This window comes from Salminus brasiliensis, chromosome 9 (genome assembly GCF_030463535.1).
Source record: "Salminus brasiliensis chromosome 9, fSalBra1.hap2, whole genome shotgun sequence".
Classification (NCBI taxonomy): domain Eukaryota; kingdom Metazoa; phylum Chordata; class Actinopteri; order Characiformes; family Bryconidae; genus Salminus; species Salminus brasiliensis.
In genome coordinates, this window is record NC_132886.1 from 26,519,009 (window position 1) to 26,542,360 (window position 23,352).

General features: G+C 41.7%; 1 protein-coding gene across 2 annotated transcripts in view; it reads left to right on the plus strand.

The window, feature by feature from the left end:
- Window positions 1-23,352, plus strand: part of plxdc2b (plexin domain containing 2b) — a 160,134-nt gene that overhangs the window by 109,230 nt on the left and 27,552 nt on the right. For both annotated transcript variants that reach the window (XM_072688056.1, XM_072688055.1), the window contains exons 8-11: window positions 7,334-7,429; window positions 8,804-8,885; window positions 19,080-19,140; window positions 20,010-20,160. In XM_072688056.1, coding sequence (XP_072544157.1) covers window positions 7,334-7,429; window positions 8,804-8,885; window positions 19,080-19,140; window positions 20,010-20,160 — 390 coding nt within the window. The remainder of the gene's footprint in view (window positions 1-7,333; window positions 7,430-8,803; window positions 8,886-19,079; window positions 19,141-20,009; window positions 20,161-23,352) is intronic.

Below are 23,352 nucleotides of genomic sequence, written 5' to 3' on the forward strand. Positions count from 1 at the left end.
GATTTTGTGAGCTCTATGAAAGCTAACAGAAAGTGAAGCGAACTTTGTGAAGCTCTCTCTCTGACAGGGTGTTTTCCACTGACGCTTGCTGCCGGTGGGCTGGTGGATGTTTAGAGTCCCTCCAGCCTCTAAGCTGTGTGCGTTGTTGAACAGGAAAATTCTTTTATTGAGCAGGAACGTTTAGCTCAGCAGGAGCTGAACCCTGCTCCACTGGAGAGAACACTGACAATAAACACGTCTTTAGAAGACCAGTGCAGCCGCACTGTATCTGCTGCTGCAGCGTGAGCAACTGAAGTCTGATATTTACCATAGTGACAGGTGTGGGTGTGAGTGTGTTCGGACTATGTGTGTGTGTGTGTGTGTGTGTGTGTGTGTGTGTAAAGGACTGAGAGGCAGAGAAAGCTGAGAAAAGGGCAGAATTTGCATCTTCTGACCTCAAATCTGTCTGTCTTCTGGACTGACAGAGAGACAGAGAGAGAGAGAGAGAGAGAGAGAGAGAGACATACATACAGCAGAGGGGAACAGAATGAGCGAGAGGGATTGTTAGTGAGTGTGAGAATTTGATGGAAAGACGGAGAGACACAGAGCTGCTTTAGTCTGGCCTGCTGTTACCAATTAAACCTTGGAAACTCATTAAACCACAAACCGCTGTCAGAATTGAACACACACACACACACACACATACACACACATCTGCAGGCAAAATGCCAGCACACTACAGAGAAGGCCGGTGACGCCCCACAGGCTGGCCAGGTAATTACCTACAGGAAAAGGCTTTTAACCCTCTGAACATCCTCCACTGAACAGGCCGCAATTTCCTGCCCTCAAACTATCACACACACACATCACACACACTCATTCTTGTGTACTTGGCCTTGACTGAGCTGTTGATTAGTTTTCTTTTCACTAGCTTAAGTGGTACACGGTGAAGAACATGTGAGGGACATTTCCTTCATTTATTTTCACATGTTTAGTGTGACCTCTTGTTCAGAGGAGGCCTGAGCGTTTCAATATGCAGTCGATGCATGCAGGCCATTCAGGAGATAAACCCACAGCCCGCTCCTGAGATGCTGAGGCATGCTGTGAAGAATAGATGGAGTGATATATGAGCTTCAGAAGAAACAGAGAGAGCTGTCCTGTCTGTCAGCTGTGAAAGCTGCACCGATAGACAGCCTAATGCCCCCCTCGCCCTAGAACACATCCCACAGGTTCTTCCAGCATAAATCAGCTCATAAATCTCATGAAACGAGTAACACACAGAAGCAGAGCCAGCTATTGAACGCTTCGCTGGTGCCAACAGTGCATTCACTCCCCAGCCACTTTATCAGATGCCTCAGTCTTGTTGGAGTACAGCTGGGGACCGTTGCTCATCTTTTGATGCAAAATGTGTGATTCCCGTCCCCCAGCCCTTCATCAGTGGTTAGGTTTGTGACCACAGTAATTGTTCATTTGCAGTACCCTTCAAAAGTTTGGGGGAAAACAAAAATGATGGTGTATGGAACATAATCACATTCATCACATTTAAAAAGAGGATATTGAATGTAAAAGGCAGACATTTTAATTTTTAATAATGGATGTACATAGAAAATGATTGAATATGTCATTTTAAATGTATTTTTCCTGAAATGTTGGATGAAACCTTGACAAATACCATTCCTAACGACACTGTGTTAAGGACGTTAAGCAACACATAGATAAATGTAGATACAATGAGCTTTACTGAAGAGCATCAAAAGAATTGTAAAAGTCAGGTTTGAAGGGCGAATAATGATCACCACTTCTAATCCAAGGTCTCCTAGGGTCTCCAGGCTCTACAACACAGACAAGAGAGAGAAACACAGCCTCTCCTAGAGAGATTAAGATTAAAATTTAAGATGCTCAGATGGTCAATATTACAGCAGTCCAAGCTACAACCTCAGAGCTACGGTCTCACAACTCTCCTTGGAGTCTACTCTGGATCTGAGCAAGCAGGGGAGGGAGTGGGCCACTCCTTCTCAAGCGCCTTATATATCGACATGTCCCCACCTACCCCATTTGGGTGCAAAGACTCAAACCTGATTAGAAAAGATTGGATTTCACATGTCCACACAGCTCTGAAAGAAAATCAGATTCGTGTCACATTAAGGCAAAAAATCAGATTTGAGTCACTTCAGCCTGATAGTGTGAAAAGGTCCTCTCACAATCAGACCGAACGCTCTGGAATTTTACTTTTTGCTATCACAAGAATGACAGGACAAGAATTCAGCACTAAAATAATACAAAGAAAGTGAATTCTGCACAGTGCTTTTTTATGGAGTTTTATTGAGCCGTATGGCAGGTGTGTGGAAGTACAGGGTTATAAAGGGGATGGTGAGTGTTTGCTGGTTAGTTCAAATCAAATTAAATCAGATTTATTTGTATAGCAATTTTTTACAACTATTGTTGTCACAAAGCAGCTTTACAGAATCAGTAATTTGTAAAAGATGAGATCAACAACATAAAAAGACATGAAAACCAAAAAAACCCAGTGAGCAGCCAACAGCGCCAGTGGCAAGGAAAAACTCCCTCAAAGCTGAAGGAAGAAACCTTGGGAGGAACTAAGACTCACAAGGGAGACCCGACCCGTCCTCCTATCGACAAAAGTCACCAAACCACCTAAACTGTTGTACTGCTCAGGTGTGCAACATATTCTTAATCATACTATAATAATCATGGTGTAGTATAACTTAATATTGTCATAGCAGTGATGGTCAGAGTAATGCGAGTAATGATGGTATGTATGGAGAGTCTCTGGTCTGGTTGTCTGGTTTAAGTTTTTTGGAGCAGAGATTTATCTTCCAGTTCGGTGGTCTCAGCTCACGGTGAGGGCAGACATGTCTCTTTGGTAAATGATGACAAATCAGCCCATCTCTGCTGACTGTCGGATCACCATACTGTTGCAAACTGTGATGTGAGAGGGAAAGTGGTGTTACCATGGCAACCAACATCACATATTCATCTTTGTCTTAACATGAATGCAGATGTATCATTAGAGTGTAATATAAAAACCATATAAACAAAGCCATTCACTTTATTAGAGCCCTATACATTTGACCTCTGCTTTGAGTCTACGTGCTGATATCTCCTGATAACGGTACTCCAACCAAAACTCAAACTGCCCACCTTATTAACCTGTAACCTAGCAGATAACTATCAAAGGCCAGACTGTAACTGTAACAAGTAACAGTAAAAAGCCAAGGGCAGAACCAAAGCACTCTCATTACAATCACAAACCCTAGCTGTAAGCAGCAGAGCGCTGTTAGTTTTGACATTTGACAAATCTCCCATTTCTGTTTAACATGTCCTTACTCAGCATTCATAAAATACTGCGGTAAGCAGTAGCAGTTCATAACTGTTGGCCAGTGTAAAAATGAGAAAAACAGCTCTTCTGTTATATATATTATAATAATTCTAATGTCTGCTAACCCTCCTATGAGATTCTAGTAGTAGTATTATTTGCTTTAAAGCCATTTAAAGCTTGTGAAAGACACATTTTTTGTCTTGCAAAAAAAAAAAATTGGTGTTTGTTACGTTTTATCATGGTGAGTTGACCAATTGGAGCAATCTCCAAATGAATAAAATTGACGTCCATGAAAGTTTGAGGTTTTTTCCTTCTCCTGTAACGTTGCCCTTTTTGAGATATGAGGTTTTTGTTTGACAGTAATGATGTTTTATATTTTGTAGTGTAAAGCTTTCTCACTCGCAGAACATACCTTGTGCGCCACTCAAGATTTCAGCAATCCAGCAAACTGACTGACTTTATACAAACTGACTGAATTCTGGTTTGGCTGTCAGTGACAAATTTAGTCTTCCAGACGGTCCAGAGTGGCGTTTTTCTGAACAGAGCTGATCCCACCCACTAGAAATCAGAACGGGATTGGTTGATTCCTCTCAGACTTCTTAATTATGCTAGTGGTTAGGCCTTCAGCTCTGTTCCTGAAGTCCTAAACAATAAGCAGGCCCATACAGTGTTGTCGACCTGGAGACCACTGAGATTAAAATACTCTTAACCGTTTTTTGTGGCCAACTATATAAACTAAATAATCAAAAATAATAGTTAAAAAAAGTGTAATTCTGTTGATAAATAATTAAGTAAAATTACAGCATATAGTAATTACAGCATTTACCCCAAATCCTTAGGCCTTATTTGATGGTCTAGGAGGCCCTGAGGGTTCCCTACACTTTTGATTCCATAAAGAACCATGTTTGTAAAAGAGATCTGTGAATGTAAAGAACCTTTAAATTGGTAAATAACCTTTACATTAAGTGGCTCTTTAGACCTCTTTAGAAAGGGTTCTTCACTGTCTCACATCTCTATTATAAACATGACTCTTTCTGAAAGCTAAGCTGGCTGACTTTCATCAAAATGTGGGTAAAACAGCCCAAAAACAGATGAGACAAATCCATATGATAGAGAACAGAGGGCTGTATGACCCTTCCTCAGCATTTATATACTATATATATACGGAAATCAGAACATCTCCTTCATGGTTTGAAAATTCCTAAAAATTGATCTTAATATCATTAATAAAAAAATATATAAATATAAAGTATAATCACAAAGACCCTCTGCCTCATGCCTACAACTACAGATATCTCACAGTAGTGCACGTCTTCTCCTCTTAACTTCTTGTTCTATTTAGAATACATCAATAGATTAAATAAATCATCTATGAATGTATTTTGTAGCTTTAATATTCATACCTACATTCTAGAAATGATAATGGAATATCAAATATTGGAAAAAATGTATATGACAAATGAACAATAATAACAGTATTGCAGGTGATTTAATCATTGCAGGGTGGGAGGGTTTGACAAATGAGAGAATTGAGCTGCCACACACACACACGCAGACACACTCAAACAACCTGTTTGTTACCTTGCCTCTTGACTGTACATCGTAATTTAATTTTCCACACGGCTGCTTGAGCTAATTCGACGGCCAGTCTCATACACCCGCCGTATTACCAAATATCTGTTTGTGTGAGCGAGAGAGGAAGAGAGAGAAGGGTGCAAATTTGTGAGTGTTACATACAGTATACTGAATTGCTATCCTGCAAAACTCATATTATATTAACCCTTTCATAACCAAATATTGCTGCCATTATACAAAACTGTAATTGTAGCTAAATAGTGAGATATCCAGTCAGTAACATTCTGACTTCCTTCTGTTTGTTGCAATGTCAAACCATGACAAAACACAGGGCAAAGATGTAAGACGTGGTGTTTAGTGGTCCAGACGCTTCACCCTGCCACTTCATTGCTGTTATTGTTAGTATCATTATTTACTTTGCGCTGACATGTGAAGTCCTCCTAATCCAGGTGTCACCCCAGGAGGAACAAGCATGCCACAGTCAGCTCAACTCAGCGCTCAACTACTGATTTTTAGCAGCACACTTCTTAGAACACAAACCACAGTCCCTCAGGGTTCTTCCCGTAAGCTCCTCGGCTCCTGAGGTTTTCAGGTTACTGCCGCTTGGTTTAATTCCACCATGTTTGTCAGATGATGTGGCATTGCTTCGGACCATAAAGCTTTCCTTTCTTTCTCCATACTCTCCAAGTTAATCTTTGTTTCTATGTCCAAAGATTTTTACTCAATTTTCGGCACAATTTTAGCAGAGCCGATTAACCCACCCACTCCCTAAGACTCCCTAAGACATATCACATTTAATGCTTCAGACACTAGGAGGGTGAGGACAAGCGCATGCCTCCTCTGATACATGTGAAGTCAGCCACCGCCTTTTCAAACTGCTGCCAAAGCAGCATCACTAGGCAGATGATGTGATTGGAGCAAAATCCCCAGCTCTAATAAATCAGCTATACATCATACTCGCACCAGCCAGCATCACAATGGGAGTGATGATGGGAGAGAGTGCCATCTACCCACCCCAAAAGAGCATGGTCAGTTGTGCTCCATCGGGCTCCGGCTGCTGATGGCGAAGCAGCATGGCTCTGGATTCGAACTTGTGATCCTCAGGCTATAGTATCAGTCTAATCTGGACTTTCTGTTCTTGATTGTTACCAGCGGCTTCAGGAAGTAAGCTCTCTGTATTTTAATTCATGAGAGCGTCTCTTGATTGTAAGACTTTGACAGTGATACAAACATCTTCACAAGAAGGTTCTTGACTTTACAAGACGTAAAAGATCTTCAAGGACGAATTCTGCCACCATCCACTGTAGTTTACTTCTCTGGTCTTCTAGGGATTTTGATGTTTGAGCTCATGAACCTAATTGTTAATTTGGCCACTCCTAAAGTTAATCTTTGATAGATTCATTATGCTTTTGCAGCCTAATGATGGCCTCCTTCACTTGCATCGATCGTATATATTGATAGTTCCCATGAAAGGGCCACCAAATGCAAATTCAGCACTCTGAGTCAACTCCAGACCTTTTCCCTCCGTAATTTGTTACAGAAATAGTGAGGGAACACGCCTGGCCATTAAAAACTGCTTATCAGTTAATTGTCCAATTACTTTTGAGCCTGTGGAAAGACAGGGACTATGTAAAAGATAGCTGTATCTCAATGAACATTCACATTTAGAAACCTTCATGAGTTTTTACAACATTTTCAGGGTAAAAGGTGGCAAACGCCATCACCCTGCCGTATGCCTGCAATGCCTTTACTACTATGAGGCTCATGCTAATGTTGTGACATGCAGTATTAAACAGTTACCTTTCTGTCGTAATAATGCAAATCATAATACAAAATCTGTTCAAGAGTTAAACCGATTTAGAGTCAGCTTTCACCCCAGTCCCGTCTGCAGTACCCTCCCAGCACTGACCTCCACGCACACTCCTGCTGATACCGCGGCTCCTCATTCATCATGGGCCTAAAAAACACAGGTCTTTTATGTCCAATTTAAGGGAACATTCATCTCATTTGTCGCGTCGTTCTGCGTGCGGAGCGAGGGATGGAGCCAGGCAAGTGAAATGATGCGTTTTAAGAAAAGGAGGCAGACAGTACGAAGGGGGATTTGGAGGGGAAAAGTGCTCACAATGGTTCCCGAAAAGCACTAAGCATGCAGGAGAGTGCTGGAGTGCTGGACAGGATGCTTGTGTGCGACAGATAGTGACATAAAATGTCATCAAGTACGGTCATGTGATATTGAGCTTGATGCACTACTGAGAAAAGGGAAAAATTAGGGGGAAGATTGGAAAAAAGGGCGATTGCTGTCCTTCCTAACCTTCTTATGACTTCTTTGCCCCCTCCTTCTTCTCTGCCCTACTTTCAATGTTGTAAATTATTCTCATGGCATTTGTGATGTTGGCTGTGTGTGCGTGCGTGTGTGTGTGTGTGTGTGTGTGTCTCCAGATGTTCGGAGGAAGACCATCTATGAGTATCATCGTGTGGAGTTGCTCAAGACCAAAATCACAAACAGCACAGCTGTGGAGATGATGCCTTTGCCTAGTAAGACATCACACACACACACACAGGTTTTCTTTATACATTGTGAAGAGGCTGGTTGATAAAGGCTTATGTTATGCAAAAACCTTGTATCTCTAAAATGGCAAAAGGAAAGAACGTAACTTTTATTGAAAGTCAATTTTGGAACATTTCTATTGGTCTATTCATCATGAAATTGTGGCACAATGTAAAGAACATGCCAAAATGTGAGGGGCCAAAAGTGGAGAAGCAAGGTTTTTGCATGACAGTAGTAGTTAAAGATTGTCTGAAGGTTTTTTTCAGATCTGTCCTTGACTTCCATTGTTCCCCTTAACCCCTTAAAAAGCCGGCAGACCGCCAGCAGGCCAAACATATTATTGCAAACTTCTATTACCAAGGAATATCTCCAGTAGTTCAGATGTAGAGATGTCCATTTAGTTACTGAGTAATACCCATTAGTGTGTAATAAGATTTGGGGTGTTAAGGGGTTAACTAACATTTCCTGAAGACCCTTTGGGCAGTGTGGCTGCGAGTCTGAAGTGTTTTGATACCTTTTTATATTTCTCCTGCTTTGAAGGCATCAGTTAGCTTAATTTTCAGACCCATCTGGCCGCTTAGAAGAACCCATTGTTATGTTTAAAAGAGGTTTAAAGAGTCAGAGAAGTTCTGAAATTCTGAAATTCTTGTTAGATGATAATTCCTAACAGTAAATCTTTACCCACCTAACAAGTCAGTTAGAGTTCATGGAGGGGTGGCAAACGTTTGCACATGCCACAGTGATATTAAAATAAATAAACTGAGTAGGATTTATCACTCACCCCAGATTTAGTTTATCAGTGAAAATGTTTCTAAGCTTCTCGGGTTTATTAGCGATGCTGGCTAACATTGCTAAAAATCACTGAACCTAGACTGATCAGTACATGCCAAAAAAACATAATTTAATCGCCATGCCTAATGCCAGGCATGAGCTAGAGGTGTGGAATGATGGTGCTCTGTCCAATATGTCTGAGATGAGTTGGTGATCATCCAATATACTGACGTTGCTAAAGCTCTTGTTACTGAATGCAATATAATCCTTGCAGCAATGCTCCAGAATCTAGTAGAAAGCCTTCTTCCCTGGACAGCAGAGACAGTTACTCCAACAAAAGCAGGATCAACTCTTTTTTTTAATATCCTTATTTTCTACAGACACAATAAATGAATGAGCGGGTGTCCTAATACTTTTGTCCATATAGTGCATATAGTCTTTTGTGAAATGCGCTTCGCAGGCAACATCAACACATTTTTCCATTTCTTGGTGTGATTTGAGTTCTTGTTAGTTAATCAGTTTGACCTATGTGTGTCCTTGATGATGTCCATGTCTCTCTCTCTTTCTCTCTCTCTCTCTCTTCTCCTTAGCTTGTCTGCAATTCACAAGCTGCTCCACCTGCATCGCTGAAGAGATCAACTTCAACTGCAGCTGGTGTCACCGACTCAACAGGTGAGAATCACCCTGTTCTTCCAGAACATTCTCTAAAAGAAAAAGAGAGAAAGAGAGAAAGAAGAAGGAACATATTGTGTTTCATGTAGAGCTTCAGTGAGGCCCTCCAGCTGCTCATGAGAAAAAGCGTTCCGTTTATTACTTTAAAAGTCAGGTCAAGAGTCAAGTAGAACTTTCTCTTTCTGTCCAATTAGAAGTAAACAGTGGACCTAAAAAAAGCGACACATTAAGCACAAGACAAGTGTTTACATCAGCACACGAGTGTCCAGGACATGTGCGCTGTTGACGCGGCATTAGCAGATTTCCAGAATAGGCTGTGTAATTTGTGAGGGCAGTTCACATGACACTGAGTATCTCGGTATGTTCTCACAGATAGTCCGGATTGACGCGATACGCGACAGCTGGAGCATTCAGTGACTTTAACAACACACACACTACTAATGCTATTGCATTGCATTGAGGCTGACTCAAGCAGCCCTACAGTTACTGAGGGAGCTCTGGGATCAGTGCATTATAGAGGGTCATTCGCACTGGCATCATCACTCTCTGTTAAAAAAATACTAATTACAAATAAACTCTGGATTAAAAGCACAGATCTCATCAGTCATTACAATAATACTAGTACCTCCCTATGTAGAACCATTACAGCTGGACTAGAGCTATAAAGTAAAGTACAGAAATACATAGCACCACAAAACTGACTCAAAGCCCTACAAAGTAAAATATTCAGGAGAAGGTAAGCAAGTAAAAGAGTACAAACCTGAGTGGATCTGCGGTGCAAATTATATGTTAGCCATGACAGGAGCTGCCATTGTGCAAATGACAGGTAGACCATTGCAGCCAGCAGCTTAATGACATACCATACCAGCCAGCTAATGAAGAGTGCTGGTGTGATAAACGTGGACAGTCCAGAGAAAGAGACTGTCCTGTAATAAAGTGTCGAGGGTGCGTGGGTGTCGAGGGGGTGAGGGTTATGTTATGTGCGGGGGTGTGTTTTTTAAGGGGCACACCTGGTTGAGGGTTCTGGCAGCCCTGGGGGTGAAGAAGCAATAGCTGAGGGCAGGGCAAAGAGTTTATAGGAATGTGTTAAAGAAGTGTTAAAAATAATAAAAGGCATTTTCAGAAACCCAGGGAGTTCTAGACACAATTTTCCAGGTTGTTCTTCCACAGAAAGAATCGTAGCATGAACTGTAAATACTAATACAAAAGAAGTCTCAGTAGTCTTACCCACCTTGACTGGCTTACATTCTGGCTGTGTCATATGAGTGCTCCAGTACTGCAGGTGGCGCTATGACTAGATATGGACCCATCAGTGTTTTTGGGGCAAATACGGGTCGCAAATTGTCCTTCAGTACAATCAGCTGATTGCAGATACCGATGGAGATGCAGTGTATCTCAAAATGAAATGTACTTTGCTTTTTTTCTGAACTCCAAGCATCAGCTGCAAGGAGCTGATTTCTGCACTGCCTTTAATGGGGTTCTGCAGCCATACGCAAGGCCGGTATTGCCAGCCATCCATTGAATGAGGACTGCAGTGTGCTATGACCTCGATGTGGATCATATGTTCAGCAATATTATCAGCCCATCGCATATTTGGTCTGAAAATCGGATCGATCAATTTTGATACACAGCCATTTTTCATCTCTAGCTGTGACATTTTCTGGTCATTTTCAGGACAGTTTCTGGACAGACCTTTTTATTACTGCCCAATCACATGTTTTCTCCTTAATTGTGCTACCTTCAACTATTAACTAGGGATGTTTTAGGGCACTTTGATGTGTCTCTACCGAAATTACTTTGAATGAATCTGGATTTTCTTCAGACTCACAAACTCTAATGTGTTTCCACTAGAATTTTTCTTTAACGCTTAAGGAACTGAGGACAGCATAAGCCTTACCTCTGATGGATTCACATGCTAACGAGGCTAAGTACGTCAGATAGCAGCAGCTAAAACCTTTTTTTCCAAAGCGAAGCTACATCTCCCTAGAGAAAAAGTCATGGAGATGTGTATCCGGATGGAAGTAAAATTATCAGACCAACACTGAGTGAAAAATAGTGGGTAATTCAGACTGTAATTTTCCCAGAGAAGGGAGAGAAACATAGACATGGCTGATCTGGATGGAAAAGCACATAGAAGCTCTGTGAAAGAGAGAATTACCACAGGACTCCGTGTACATTTAATGGCATTAGAATAGGGCTTTAGACATGTTCATTAGACACACTTTTAACTTTTATTATGAACCTGTACTTTTTCATTACTAAGCAAGTCTTAGGTGCTTTTCCACCAGAAGAACCATTTCACTAACCAGTAACCGTTAAGTCTTAGGTGCTTTTGGTTTTAGGTGTTTGCTTAACAATTAAGCAAAGTCTTAAGTGCTTTTCCACCAGAAGAACCTTCTCACCAACCAGAACCTTTAAAGTACTAAGGATTTCTAATGTGCTTTTCCACCAGAAGATTATTTCTCATGTACCAGGAACTTTTTCATTACTAAGGAAGTCTCAGGTGCTTCTCCACCAGAAGAACCGTCTCACCAATCTGAAACCTTTAAGAAATTAAGCAAGTCTTAGGTTCTTTTCCACCAGAAGAACCTTCTCACCAACCTGGAACCGTTAAGGTACAAAGGAGACTTCCTTAGTTGCTTTTCCACCCGAAGATTATATCTCATTAACCAGGAACCTTTTCATTACTAAGGAGGTCTCAGGTGCTCTCCACCAGAAGAACCTTTTCACTAACCAATACGCTTTTAGGTACTAAGCAAGTGTTAGGTGCCAGAAGAACCTTACCATGAACTAGGAACTTTCTAGGCACTAAGGAAGCATTGGGTGCTTTTCCACCAGAAGAACCTTCTCACCAACCTGGAAGCTTTAAGGTACCAAGGATTCCTTAGGTGCTTGTCCACCAGATGATTTTTTCTCATGAACCAGCAACCTTCTAAGAAGTCTCAGGTGCTCTACACCAGAGGAACAATTTCACTAACTAATAAGCTTTTGGGTACTAAGCAAGTGTTAGGTACTTCTACACCTGAAGAACCTCATCATGAACGAGGAACCTTCTAGGTACTAAGGAAGTCTTGGATGCCTTTCAACTAGAAAAAACATTTTCTTTTTTTGAGACTCATAAACCTTTAGTTGTGCTTCTACTGGAACTTTTTCATGGACCATTAGCTTTTTAGTAACTGAGTCTTAGATACCTTTCCACCAGAAGAGTCTTTTCAGGAACCAAAAAACCTTTTTTTAGAACCAGCCAAGGACCCAGCAATTTTTTTAGTTCCAACTAAAGAGCAAGTATTATCTGCAGATTATCACTGATCGGTGACCGGCACCACAGAACCGTTGTATTGGATATTTTTGAAAGCCATGCAAAGCAGTTGTGGACAAATGAACAGAAAGCGAGAAAGGACCAGCAGCAATTAAAATGGAAAATACACTGGCTGCAGACGCTACATGCATATCTTGCACGTCCTGTCTTTTCATCGACGTCCGCATGGCTGTTCTCCAACGTCGATTAATATCTCGTTTTGGCCGCACTGATGCTGAGTTTGTGCTTGGTGTCCTGAATGAGAAGGACGTAGACTCTACTGATGTTCTCAGCTGTTTTCACGCTCCATTGCAGGGCGGTGTGGCTTCATCAGTGTTTGGGATTTTCCTTTCTCACCTTCTCTGACTTCTTCTCCTCACAGTGTGTGAACAGTGCACCAGAGGATCACACTGCTGTAGAACTGCCTCTTTCCCCCTCAGCTCTTTTCAGGGGGACGTGCTTGCCTCTGTCCTGCTGACTCATGTGTGCTCCTTCACCTCTCCACCCGAAACCTTTTCACTCTCACTCCATCACATGACTGCCAGGAGAACACTCAGCATCAAAAGAACCTGCTTAGTCCGTCTGTTGGTCTTACTCGCTAGTCTTCCCTAGTTGTCCACATTTCCTCTGACACACTAGGAGTGTGTAGAGTGTAATGTGTGTGCTTTAGAGTGCAAAGAGTGTGAGACACTGGCTCATTGTTTTTTTATACCTCCAGCACTGGAGGAACACTTTGTGAAAGTCTTTTCCTCGTCGGTTCTTTATGGGTTGTTCTTTCTGTTCTTTTCCAGCTTTATTTATGGTGTTTCATTGATGTTCTGTCAAAGTAAAAAAAAAAAAAAAAAGCTCCAGCTTCAGCTTTAGATTGCTTGATAGTAAGGGTTTCTAAGATGGAGGCACATGTCCATCATCATCAGTGCAGAGCGGCTGTAGACCCCACTAAATAACAAATAAGCCAGCTCCGCCCCAGTATAAACACTCTTGCACAACGCGAGACTGCATGCTGCACTCTTTCACGATGAGTTAGATTCTCTACAGAGGCACATTTGTTAGGGTGAATTTAACACTGTGATTTTAACGTCAGTGATCGTGCATGTGAGGAATTTTAAGCGGCCACTCAGCAGACGGCTGTGTGGTATTAGCCACAAACAGGCCGCGCCAAAAAGGAGATAAGCAGAAATCAAGCATGTCATTCACAAGAGGAGGATATTTTGTATATGATTTTTCAGTCAGCTGGTCATAACATGCATAGAAAAAGAGACAAAGGCAGAGGGACATGTATAGGGAGTGGCATGAAAAAGTTTTGGCACCCCTGGTCAAAATCTATGTTACTGTGGATAGTAGAGTGAGGAGAAGATGAACTGATCTCCAGAAGGCTTAATGTTTAAAGATTCTCATTTAACCTGTTAAAAAGTCTATTTAAGTCTATATAAAGTGGTATTACAAACTTCCATTACCAGAGAATAGCCCTGTAGTTACTGAGTAATGCATCTTAGTGTGTAATAATCTTTTAAAGGGTTAATCATTTTAAGCTAGAGTAACGCATTACTTTTATTATTATTATTATTATTATTATTATTATTATTATTATTATTTCTGTACAATTTTAGAGGTAAAGAAAAGGCGCACCATCCAAAAGGTTGGGCATCCCAATAACCTTTACCAAGCTCTCAAATCGTAATCGTTTTAGGGCTCTGGCTTGTGTACAGTCGTCATTAGGAAGAATTCCAGTGATGCAAATATCAAAGCTTTATAAATACTCAGACTTTTTAAACCGTGTTCCAACAGTCAGCATCCATGGGCTCCTCTAAGCAGCTGCCTGCTCCTCTACAAAATGAACATCAGTGATGCCCACAAAGCAGAAGAAGCATATAAGAAGATAGCAAAGCTATCCTGTGTTTGTAATATAAATAAGAAACGGCAGTTAACAGGAATGGCGGCGGTGAAGTTGAGGTCTGGAAGACCAAGAAACCTTTCAGAGAGAACCGCTCAGTTGCTAGAAAGCCAAAACCTCAAAACCTCTATTTGGCTGCAAACGTCCTTCAGGAAGATTGATCAGCCTCTGGAGAGGTGGTGCACTATTGACTGTTGGGAGAGTCATCAGAAGAAAAGCTTCCCAGTGTCCTCACCACAAAATTCAGCATCAGACATTTTCTAAGGAACATCTAAACAAGCCTGATGCAATAGAAGTAAAGACATACGTAGCAGCATAGCAGTGAGAAATTGTGTATTGGGGGGGAAAAGGGTGCAGAATTTCATCAAAAGAATTTCCAACTGTTAAGCACAGGGATGGCCTCCCCATGCTTTGGGTTTGTGTTGCAGCCAGTGGCACAAGAATATTTCACTGGTAGCGGGAATAATGGAATTATTTAATTACCAACAAATTATGCAAGCAAAAAGAGTGGATAAGAAGTCCAACTATAAGAACTTTTGTATAAAGACTTTTATCTGGCTACACAAAGCATTGCAAGCTGTGATTTCCACCAAAGGGCGGGCTCCTATGCTAAACACTCCATATATATATATATATATATATATATATATATATATATATATATATATATATATATATTTGTATGTGCATTAGCATTTACTGAACATACTGTGTTTCATGTTTGTTAGGATACAGAAGCTGTGTTTTTTTCTCTTTCTAAATATCCTATATTTTATATCAAAGGTTTTATTATACACTATTACTGAATAAAAGCCCCAGCAGTTTACACAGAAGTTCCTATAGTTACTGAATAAGAAACCTTTGTGTGTAATAAGCCTTGGCATGTTAAGGGGTTAAAAAACCTTTGGAATTGTTGTTTTAAAAGTTTCATGAGTCAGAGAACGAAGTGCTAATCCTTGAAAATGGTGCCTAAGCTGTGTAATTAACATATATATACTCCATTAGCGCTGATGCCTGAAAGTAAACCATTTCTATTCTATGACTGTATTAAAGTTCAGCCACAGTCCGGCTCTGACTCAATCTGATTAAGCAGTGCTTTAATGAAATGCAAACATTGTCCTGATTGGTGCTGGCCATAGAGTGACATTCATTGTCTGTCCTGGCCGGCACTTTCAAGCAAGAACGTTGGGAGCGCATTAAAATGCATGGAGGCTTTTGTTTAGTTGGAGGTTAATGAAACGAGGCGGAATTCAAAGGCCCGGTCCCAGTAATTAAAGTGTGTTTTTCTTTGGCCTGGTAAAGGCTGGGAGAAAGTGTGAGTGTGTATGAGGCTGTTTGTGTTTGTGCTGCACCATCCTGGAGTCCCTGGATTAACTCTAGCCAATAAGATGATCTAGTCCCAGGCCGGCTGGTCCGTATAATGGTCAGAACACAAAAAAGGAGAAAGCAGACTAGCTACCTCACGCACACAGCTAGTGGTTTAAGGCTTGTGGCTTTATGGTTGGAGCAGAAATACAAAAGTGGCCTCACTCTCCTCCTCAGCAAACATGGGCATCTGGTAGATGATTGGACAGAGCTAGTATTCTCCTCCAAGAGCGTTGAGCTGCCCAGTGACATTGCATTAGCAGTACCATGACTTGGAGGTAGTAGTGCCAGCTGTCACCTTCCCAGTGCTGGGAGCATTGTGTAATAGGGAGGGTGAGAATTGGTGATAGCTGACAGGGGAAAAAAATAACTAGGGGAAAATGGGCTGCTAGTTCTTGAGAGTGAGGAAGAAAGAAGGAGCGAGAGCAATAGATGTGTGCAACAGGGTAAGTTAACCAAGACATTAAGGTCAAGTGCAATGCCCACTTCAGGAAAATATGGTGTTGTTGGTACTAGAGAACATCACACCCCCTCCAAACACTTAAACTGCTGGTTAAAGGAATACAGGTTGCGATGTGAACCAGGTCTTGTGACTGTGGCTTTTCCTGTATCAGTATGCACAGGAGGGGAGCTCCAAAGCCTTGCACAGTAAAGTGAAAGCCAGGGAAGTATACAAGTATTCATGCTAGACTAAATCCTTATCCAACCAGCTTACCTCAGACTTGACCTAACCTCACATTCAAAAGGAGCAGAGCGAGGAAGCCCAACCCCGGGGAAAGCGGACGTGTATAGGGCAACTGCTAAAAGCTATCTCTTTAGTTTGGAACCTAGCCGGACGTTTTCGAGCTGTCCTTTTCCATGCCCACACTCCCTCACACGTAAACCCATTTCTACACTACCCTGTTCTACTATGAAACGAATATGTAAGGTATGTAGTTGCAAGAGTAGTGAACTGCAGACTCAAGGCTTTAATGGGCTAACTAGCAGATTTGTTGGATCCAGTGTGTTGGAAGAAGGGAACACCTAAAGGGGAAAAGCATAAAATGCTCTTTTCTATTCCAGCCTAATGAAATTAACCTAAATCTTGAACCTAAATCATTTTCTCCAGCATGATAGCAGCGTCTGCATGACGCCCTGACTGATGTGGATTTTAGAATTGGATTTGCACGCTTCCCTGCCCCTCAGCACTGCTGCAGCTGTTCAACGCACTTCCTTTCCCTCGATATCGCACTGATACTGAACACGACCAGAATGCAGCCAAGCCGTTCACATTTGCATGCATTATTATGCAAATGACGCAGTGCAGCCCGATCACAATTAGGCATTTAGCAGCACGCAGAGCACGAGCGGGACGGAAGCAGAAGCTTTTGAAATAGAGAAAATTCCAATGGGAGCAGATTCATATTCCAGTGATTTCTGCTGAAAGTGCCAAACAGGCAGACTGGCAGACAGACTGACAGACTGACGGATTGACACATTCAGTCTCCCCTCGCTAACTCCATGAGGTAATGGACTTTGTTGTTTACTTGTTTACTTCATATCGTTTGATTGTGTAAACAGGATTGATTTGGCACAGCGAGGGGTCACTGTGGGAAATAGGACTGACCACTGAGCCTGTGGCAAAACAAAACTCGATATGATTGCTGGCTGACATTTCTAATAGAACGTCGCACGCCAGGATAAGGCCATTATCTGCAGAATAACAAACCAACTCCAATGACTGGACACGCGCATGCAAACACACACTCGCTGTTGCTTTGTTGACCTCCTGTGTGGTGACAAGGGGTGAGAAGCTGGGTCTCTGTGTGCCCTCAGTATATCAGACTGAGAGAGAGAAAGTGTAGGATACTGGGAGTGTGTGAGGAGCGGCCAGCACAAAGGCAGCGAGAGTAATAGTGTATTAGTGGAGGACATTATCATTGGGCGGCATCCCTGCCAGCCAACCTTCAAACAGAGATAGAAGAGGGAGAGAGAAAGAGACATAGACTTAGACATAGACAGTTCCCTGTCTCCCCTGCAGTCTACATTAAAACTCCTGCAGTCTACATTGAAACACCTACAATCTACACTGAAACCACTGCAGTCCTCTGAAAACCCTGAACAAGAATGATAACTGATCATCCATCACTACACCAAGGCTTCGAGCTTCTCTGCGAGGTTCTCTTTCTTATCCAGATCAGTAGCATGCCTATACTGAGTACATTATAGAAAACATCCTGCTTGGCCTTTACCTTGTAAACATGAAGAAGGCAGCTTGTTTTTTTTTTTACAGATTTCTCCCCACTAAGTGGGACTATCCCTATCACATGCTGTCACCAGCACTATTAGGGTGGAGACCAGCACATGCTTTCTGTGCCACTGCATCTTTTCTACCTGCCAATAACACACCACAGCTCAACACACTTGGAGGAGAATGCTAACTGCCAAGCTACAGATGGTTGTATCATCCCCAAAAACGTGGCATCTCCTGAACATAGACCCAACACTTTGCACCATTTTTTTTTAGAAGAAAGGGCCTGCAACCATGCATTGACTATATTGCTCCCATTGCAGTTTCAGCTGCCTTTGTTGTGTCCATTTAATTATCAGTAGAGCATGTTTTGGTATCTTTGGCCGTAACTTATGAAACACTCCATTACTACAGTCTACTGCTGCCTTCCTCATTTCAACGCGCCCTGTTCTACACAGGTCATTTAGCCCTGACCTGTCCTGCCGAGCTCCAAAAAGAGATACTTCCAGTTTATCAATGTTCTTTTTTTTGTCATTTCTTTCACGGCTTGTCTTGTTGAATGTGAGTTCAAATCAATAAGAACATTTTGCGATCCATGAACGTTTGTAAAGAGGTGTTCAATTTTAGCCATAGCCAGTTTTCTTATTGCTTGTGGCTTTTCATGCAGGCTGAAGTGAAGAATCAATAAGATAAATAAGACCCTGACAAAAAAGCACATTTCAAGTCTCTTTCATCTGTTCATTTTGTTCCCCTGATTTATTCCATGAATGGGGAATGCCTAGAATAGGCCCGCCCGCCTAGACCAAGTTTCTGTACTGGGCTGAGCATACAAAAACTGGTATGGGCTAAAACGAACTCATGATACCCTCATGATATCCCCACTATTTTATCATTAATTGACGCAGAGTCAGTATAAGACGCAGTATAATGGAATTTGTAACCTCTAGGGGGTTAAATGGCTTTTATTTTGGACAAATCACTTGTTTTAATGAAATAGTACAAGAAGTATGTGCGTAAAAATGGGATTGGGCTCCCAATTAGCCCTGTCAGTGTCAGTGTCATTCCCGTTCATTCAAGCCATTCAACTCTATTGAAATGGCTGCAGAATGGGTTAAAAGGCTTTCTAGGATCTACAGTTAACAGTTAAGAGTATTTTCTGTAAAGGGCAGAAAGCCAGGGCATCTGGATCCACAGCCCAAGCTTTTCCTTGTTTTTCTTCGTCCATGCTTTATTATATTATGTTCTATTGGCATATCTGGCTTGGTCATTAAATCCCCTGTGGTATCTGCCCTCGTTTAACGTTGTTGGTGAGCAAGTGATGTGTGAAAGTGGAAATGATTTCTGTGTTTATTGGCTTGTTAGTGGATTCCTCGTTAGTGATGCTAATGATTTTTATTTTCATTTCAGATGTTCCAGTGGCTTTGATCGCCATCGGCAAGATTGGGTGGATAACAGCTGCCCAGACGAGGTGTGTGAGTTTGTGTGTGTTTTGTGAGTGCATGCATGTATGCATCTATTTAAGCACCTGGCTTGTTGTTGGTGCCACATGACGAATGCTATGGTTTCTCTCCACTGCTTCGTCCCATTGACCATTGGTAAAAAAAAAAAAAGTAGTTATATTACACAATAAATTTTTCACATGGTGAATACGTAGTCCACCCCAGTGTAGTATTTATTTTCCATTAAGCTTTTATTTTCTGGCAGAGGTTGGACTCTGAATATGTGTGAGATATTAGGGATTATAGAGGTTAAACTGGGATTGTCTATGGGAACCGTGGTGGCCATTCTGGTTAATCATGCAGGCATCACTGTGTGTAGCAGTGTAGAACTGTGGCTGAGTGGCTGAGACAAATTATTCAAGCATGTGTTGGTTAAGTTTTACTCTGCAAAGGCTAGTTTCAGTTGTGTGAAATTGTGTAACTGGTATTTTGTAAAAAGTGAGGACTGCAGATGTTGTTTACCTTTATTTAATCCATGCATTAGAGTCATTTTAGCATTTTAGAACTGTTAGCTAGCTAATTCACTGACAGGCATGCATACAGTTAGGCATATATGAAGAGATTTCGGTTTTTGAGGGGTGGGCCTCTGTTGTTCAAGGGTTGGGGCACTGGTACAGAGCCCAAATGCTAATTTAATATAGTCCCACCCAACACAGATCCAACAGATCAAAACCTTTGGGCATAGTGTAATAACACTAGTTGTAATTTTGCTTTAAATAACATTAATAATCTCAAAGTGGTGATTTAATACAATCAGTTTTGGAATATTAAAATACAAAATAATCATGTATTATCCATAATAATGTAATATTAATTATTTAATTGTTATTTCTTTCAGACGAAGGATAACACATGTGACATCAACACCACTCAGTTCCAGTCCTCCACCACAGCATCAGTCACCAAGGCAACCACAAGAAACAGATTGACTACAGAGTCCGACTCCACCCAGACCACCTCACACCCCCCCACCAGCGCACCTACCGAAGGTACATTTGAACATCTGATACATCAGCACTTGTTGTATTCAGTTGCGACCAGGCCTGAATCAAATGGTGTCTGTGCTGAACTGAATCACATCAGATCAGTAGTTAAACAAAGCATTTTGAATCATATATCATGTCGTTTTTATTCTGTATATTTTACCACTCCGTAATTACACAGATGAATCCTTGCAGATTATAGACACATCAGTACATGTTAGGTTGAACTGAACTGAATCATATTCTATCAGGTCTGAATCAAACTGAATTCGTGCTGAACTGAATAGCATCTGATCAGTAGTTAAACAGAGCATATTGAATCATGAATCATGTAGTTTTTCTTCTCTATATTTACCACTCTATACATTTACAGAAGAATCCATAAAGAGTTTAGACATTTTAGTTCAAGTTGAATTGAACTAAGCTGAAACGTATGCAATCTGGACTGAATCAAATGGTGTCTGTGTTGAACTGAATCACATCTAAATTCTAATTTACACTGGCGAGCTTGAGTTCTGTGAACATGAAGGCTAGCTCTCTCTGTGCTGAACTGAATCACATCGGCTCAGTATGGCGTTAAATTGTGAATCATGTATTGATGGTATTCTCTATATTCCCAGCTCTGTAAATGCAAAGAGGAGTCACAGATGAATGCTTACAGAGCTAAGATCCATGCATCCGTGCTGAACTGAATCAGATCAGTAGTGCAGCAAAATGTGCTGAAATTCTACTTGTTTAAATGAATCATTAGTTTTTTCATGAATCAAGATTAGCATTGTTTCATCTGAAATAGATTCACACACTGAGTAAAGCAAGGGCTTTGTGTCCATGCTGTTGCTGCACATTTTACCCATCTGTGGTAGTGACACACACACACACACACACACACTAGTGAACTAGGGGCAGTGAGCACACACACACACACAGAGCAGTGGGCAGCCAACTCCAGCGCCCAGGATGCAGAGAGGGTGAAGGACTTTCCTCAAGGGCCCAACAGTGGCAGCATGCCGAGCCCAGGTATCAAACCTGTCAACAATAGCACGGAGCTCTAACCACTGCCCCATATTTTTTAATATAAGAAGCAATTCATAACTTGAATGGTAGTGTAGATCTTGAGGAGGTACTGAACTGGTGACCACTGTTACACAGTGTGAATAGAGTTCAGATAGAGTCTGGTCTGCTTGGCCTGCTTCCCTGAGCATTTCTTCCAAACTGTCAATCATCTACCACCAGATTATGGCTTACACTACACAGCACTATATCCTTTCCTTTCTTGTCTTTTATCCGCTTGTCTGTCTTGTAGCTGTCAGCAGCTCTTAGTTGAAAGGTTTATTAAATGTTGTCACGGCTGCTGAATGTATCTCTGTGTGCAGGAATGAAAGTTTACATTGTGTTTTTCTGACGCTTGTCAACGAAGGCCGCTAATGCAATACGGCTGATGGACCAAATGAGGCATGAAATAAAAGAGAGTGAGAGCAGGTCTTTCAAAAATAATGCCCGTAGCTTCTTTACTTCTCATACAAATCCTCTCTTTCCATTTACCATTTATATTTACGTCCTTAAACGTCTTGTATATAACAGCACTTCACTGACTGACAGCAGTAGAGCTGCTGTACATGAGCTAAGCGCAGTTAAATTCACTGGAACTGGATTCTGATTTAGCTTTAGAAGCAGTTGAGAAGGTGGGGTGTATTCCTGGTCAGCTGTTTTTTTCCGGATTTGTACTCAGGAAAGACCACCGACACTGATTAAACAAATTACACTGCAGCTGCATGGTGTCCATTTCCTCATTAAAGCTATTAAGTCAATTAAGTAATAGCATTAACAGTTTTAATGTATTCCCAACATAGCAGTAAATCAGGTCAGGTAAGGTGGGGATTGCCCTCCTTTCAGATTCAGATCCAGGTTTGAATGATTTATTTGACATGAATGCTAATTAAGTGTTGCTAAGGAACAATGAATACTAAAAATAATAAGACATATTGTGCGCATACAGTGTACAGAGAGCACCTGTACCCAGGTAGCAAAAGGGGTTAAGGGCCTTGCCGAGCCCATGTATTGAACCCACAACCCTATCATGAATAGCCTGGTACTCTAACCACTAAGCCACTGCTGAAAACCACCAAGCCACCAACCACTGAGTCATGTTTTTTTCAGAATGGCGCTGGATCCTCTGAAGTACGAAGTCATTAATGAGTCGAAACTGCAGATTTTGCTAACACTCACATCATAAGATTGGTAACGTCAACGAAATACCCCAAACATTCCAGGAAGCTTAGTCAGATGTCACCCACAGCTGAAAGGACATTGGTTTGGATGGTCAGGAACGACCCAAGAACCCCCAAGGCACAGGCCTGCCAAGAACTGGAAGCTGCTGGTGACAGGCACTCACTGTCTACAGTCAAGCACGTTTTACTTGCCATGGACAGAGAGGCTGCTGTCCGAGACTCAAGCCCTTGCTCGGAAATCGACACCTTCAATCTTGACTACAGTTAGCTGTTGCCCACATGGACAAAGAAAAAGCCTTCTGGAGGAAAGATTTACATCGGATGAGACAACAGTGTTTAGAGGAGCTAGAGGAGGTGTAAAAAGTGAGGTGTTCGCTTTACCAACTGTTAAGCTTGGTGGTGGAAGCAACATGCTCTGTGGCTGTTTTGCTGCCAGCGGATCTGGTACACTGCACTAAGCTTGCCTTCTCGCTACAATACATCACGTTAGAAAGTCTTCACGTGAATATCAACTGTCCAGCTGGTATCTTTTGTGTAAAACAGAACAAACAAGGCCAAACACAATCAGCTGATGTAGATTCATAGGTTATACATCGTATTAGCAATCAAATCTCAACCCAACTGATTAGAGATGCCCTTAAGTACCCGGTGTAGAATAAATGCATGTGGATAAAGTCTTATCAGGCTGTAATCCAGACACCAGAACTGACCTGGTCTAAGTGCTTCTGCCATAACTGTTTGGAGTGGGAGTGACTGGACCCACTAATGGTAGGTTCACGCTTCAAGACTTTCAGAATCGTCAGACACTTCACTAAACACAACCTGCTGTCTTGTTATCAGGAGTTTTTTAGCAGCGCACACTGCACAATTAATCGGCCTCGAGAACTGATGCGACGTCATGCGGGCGACACGTTTTTTACAGCATCCGTTAAAAACAAGCGATAGTTGGCTGTGCACTGATTTGCAGCTA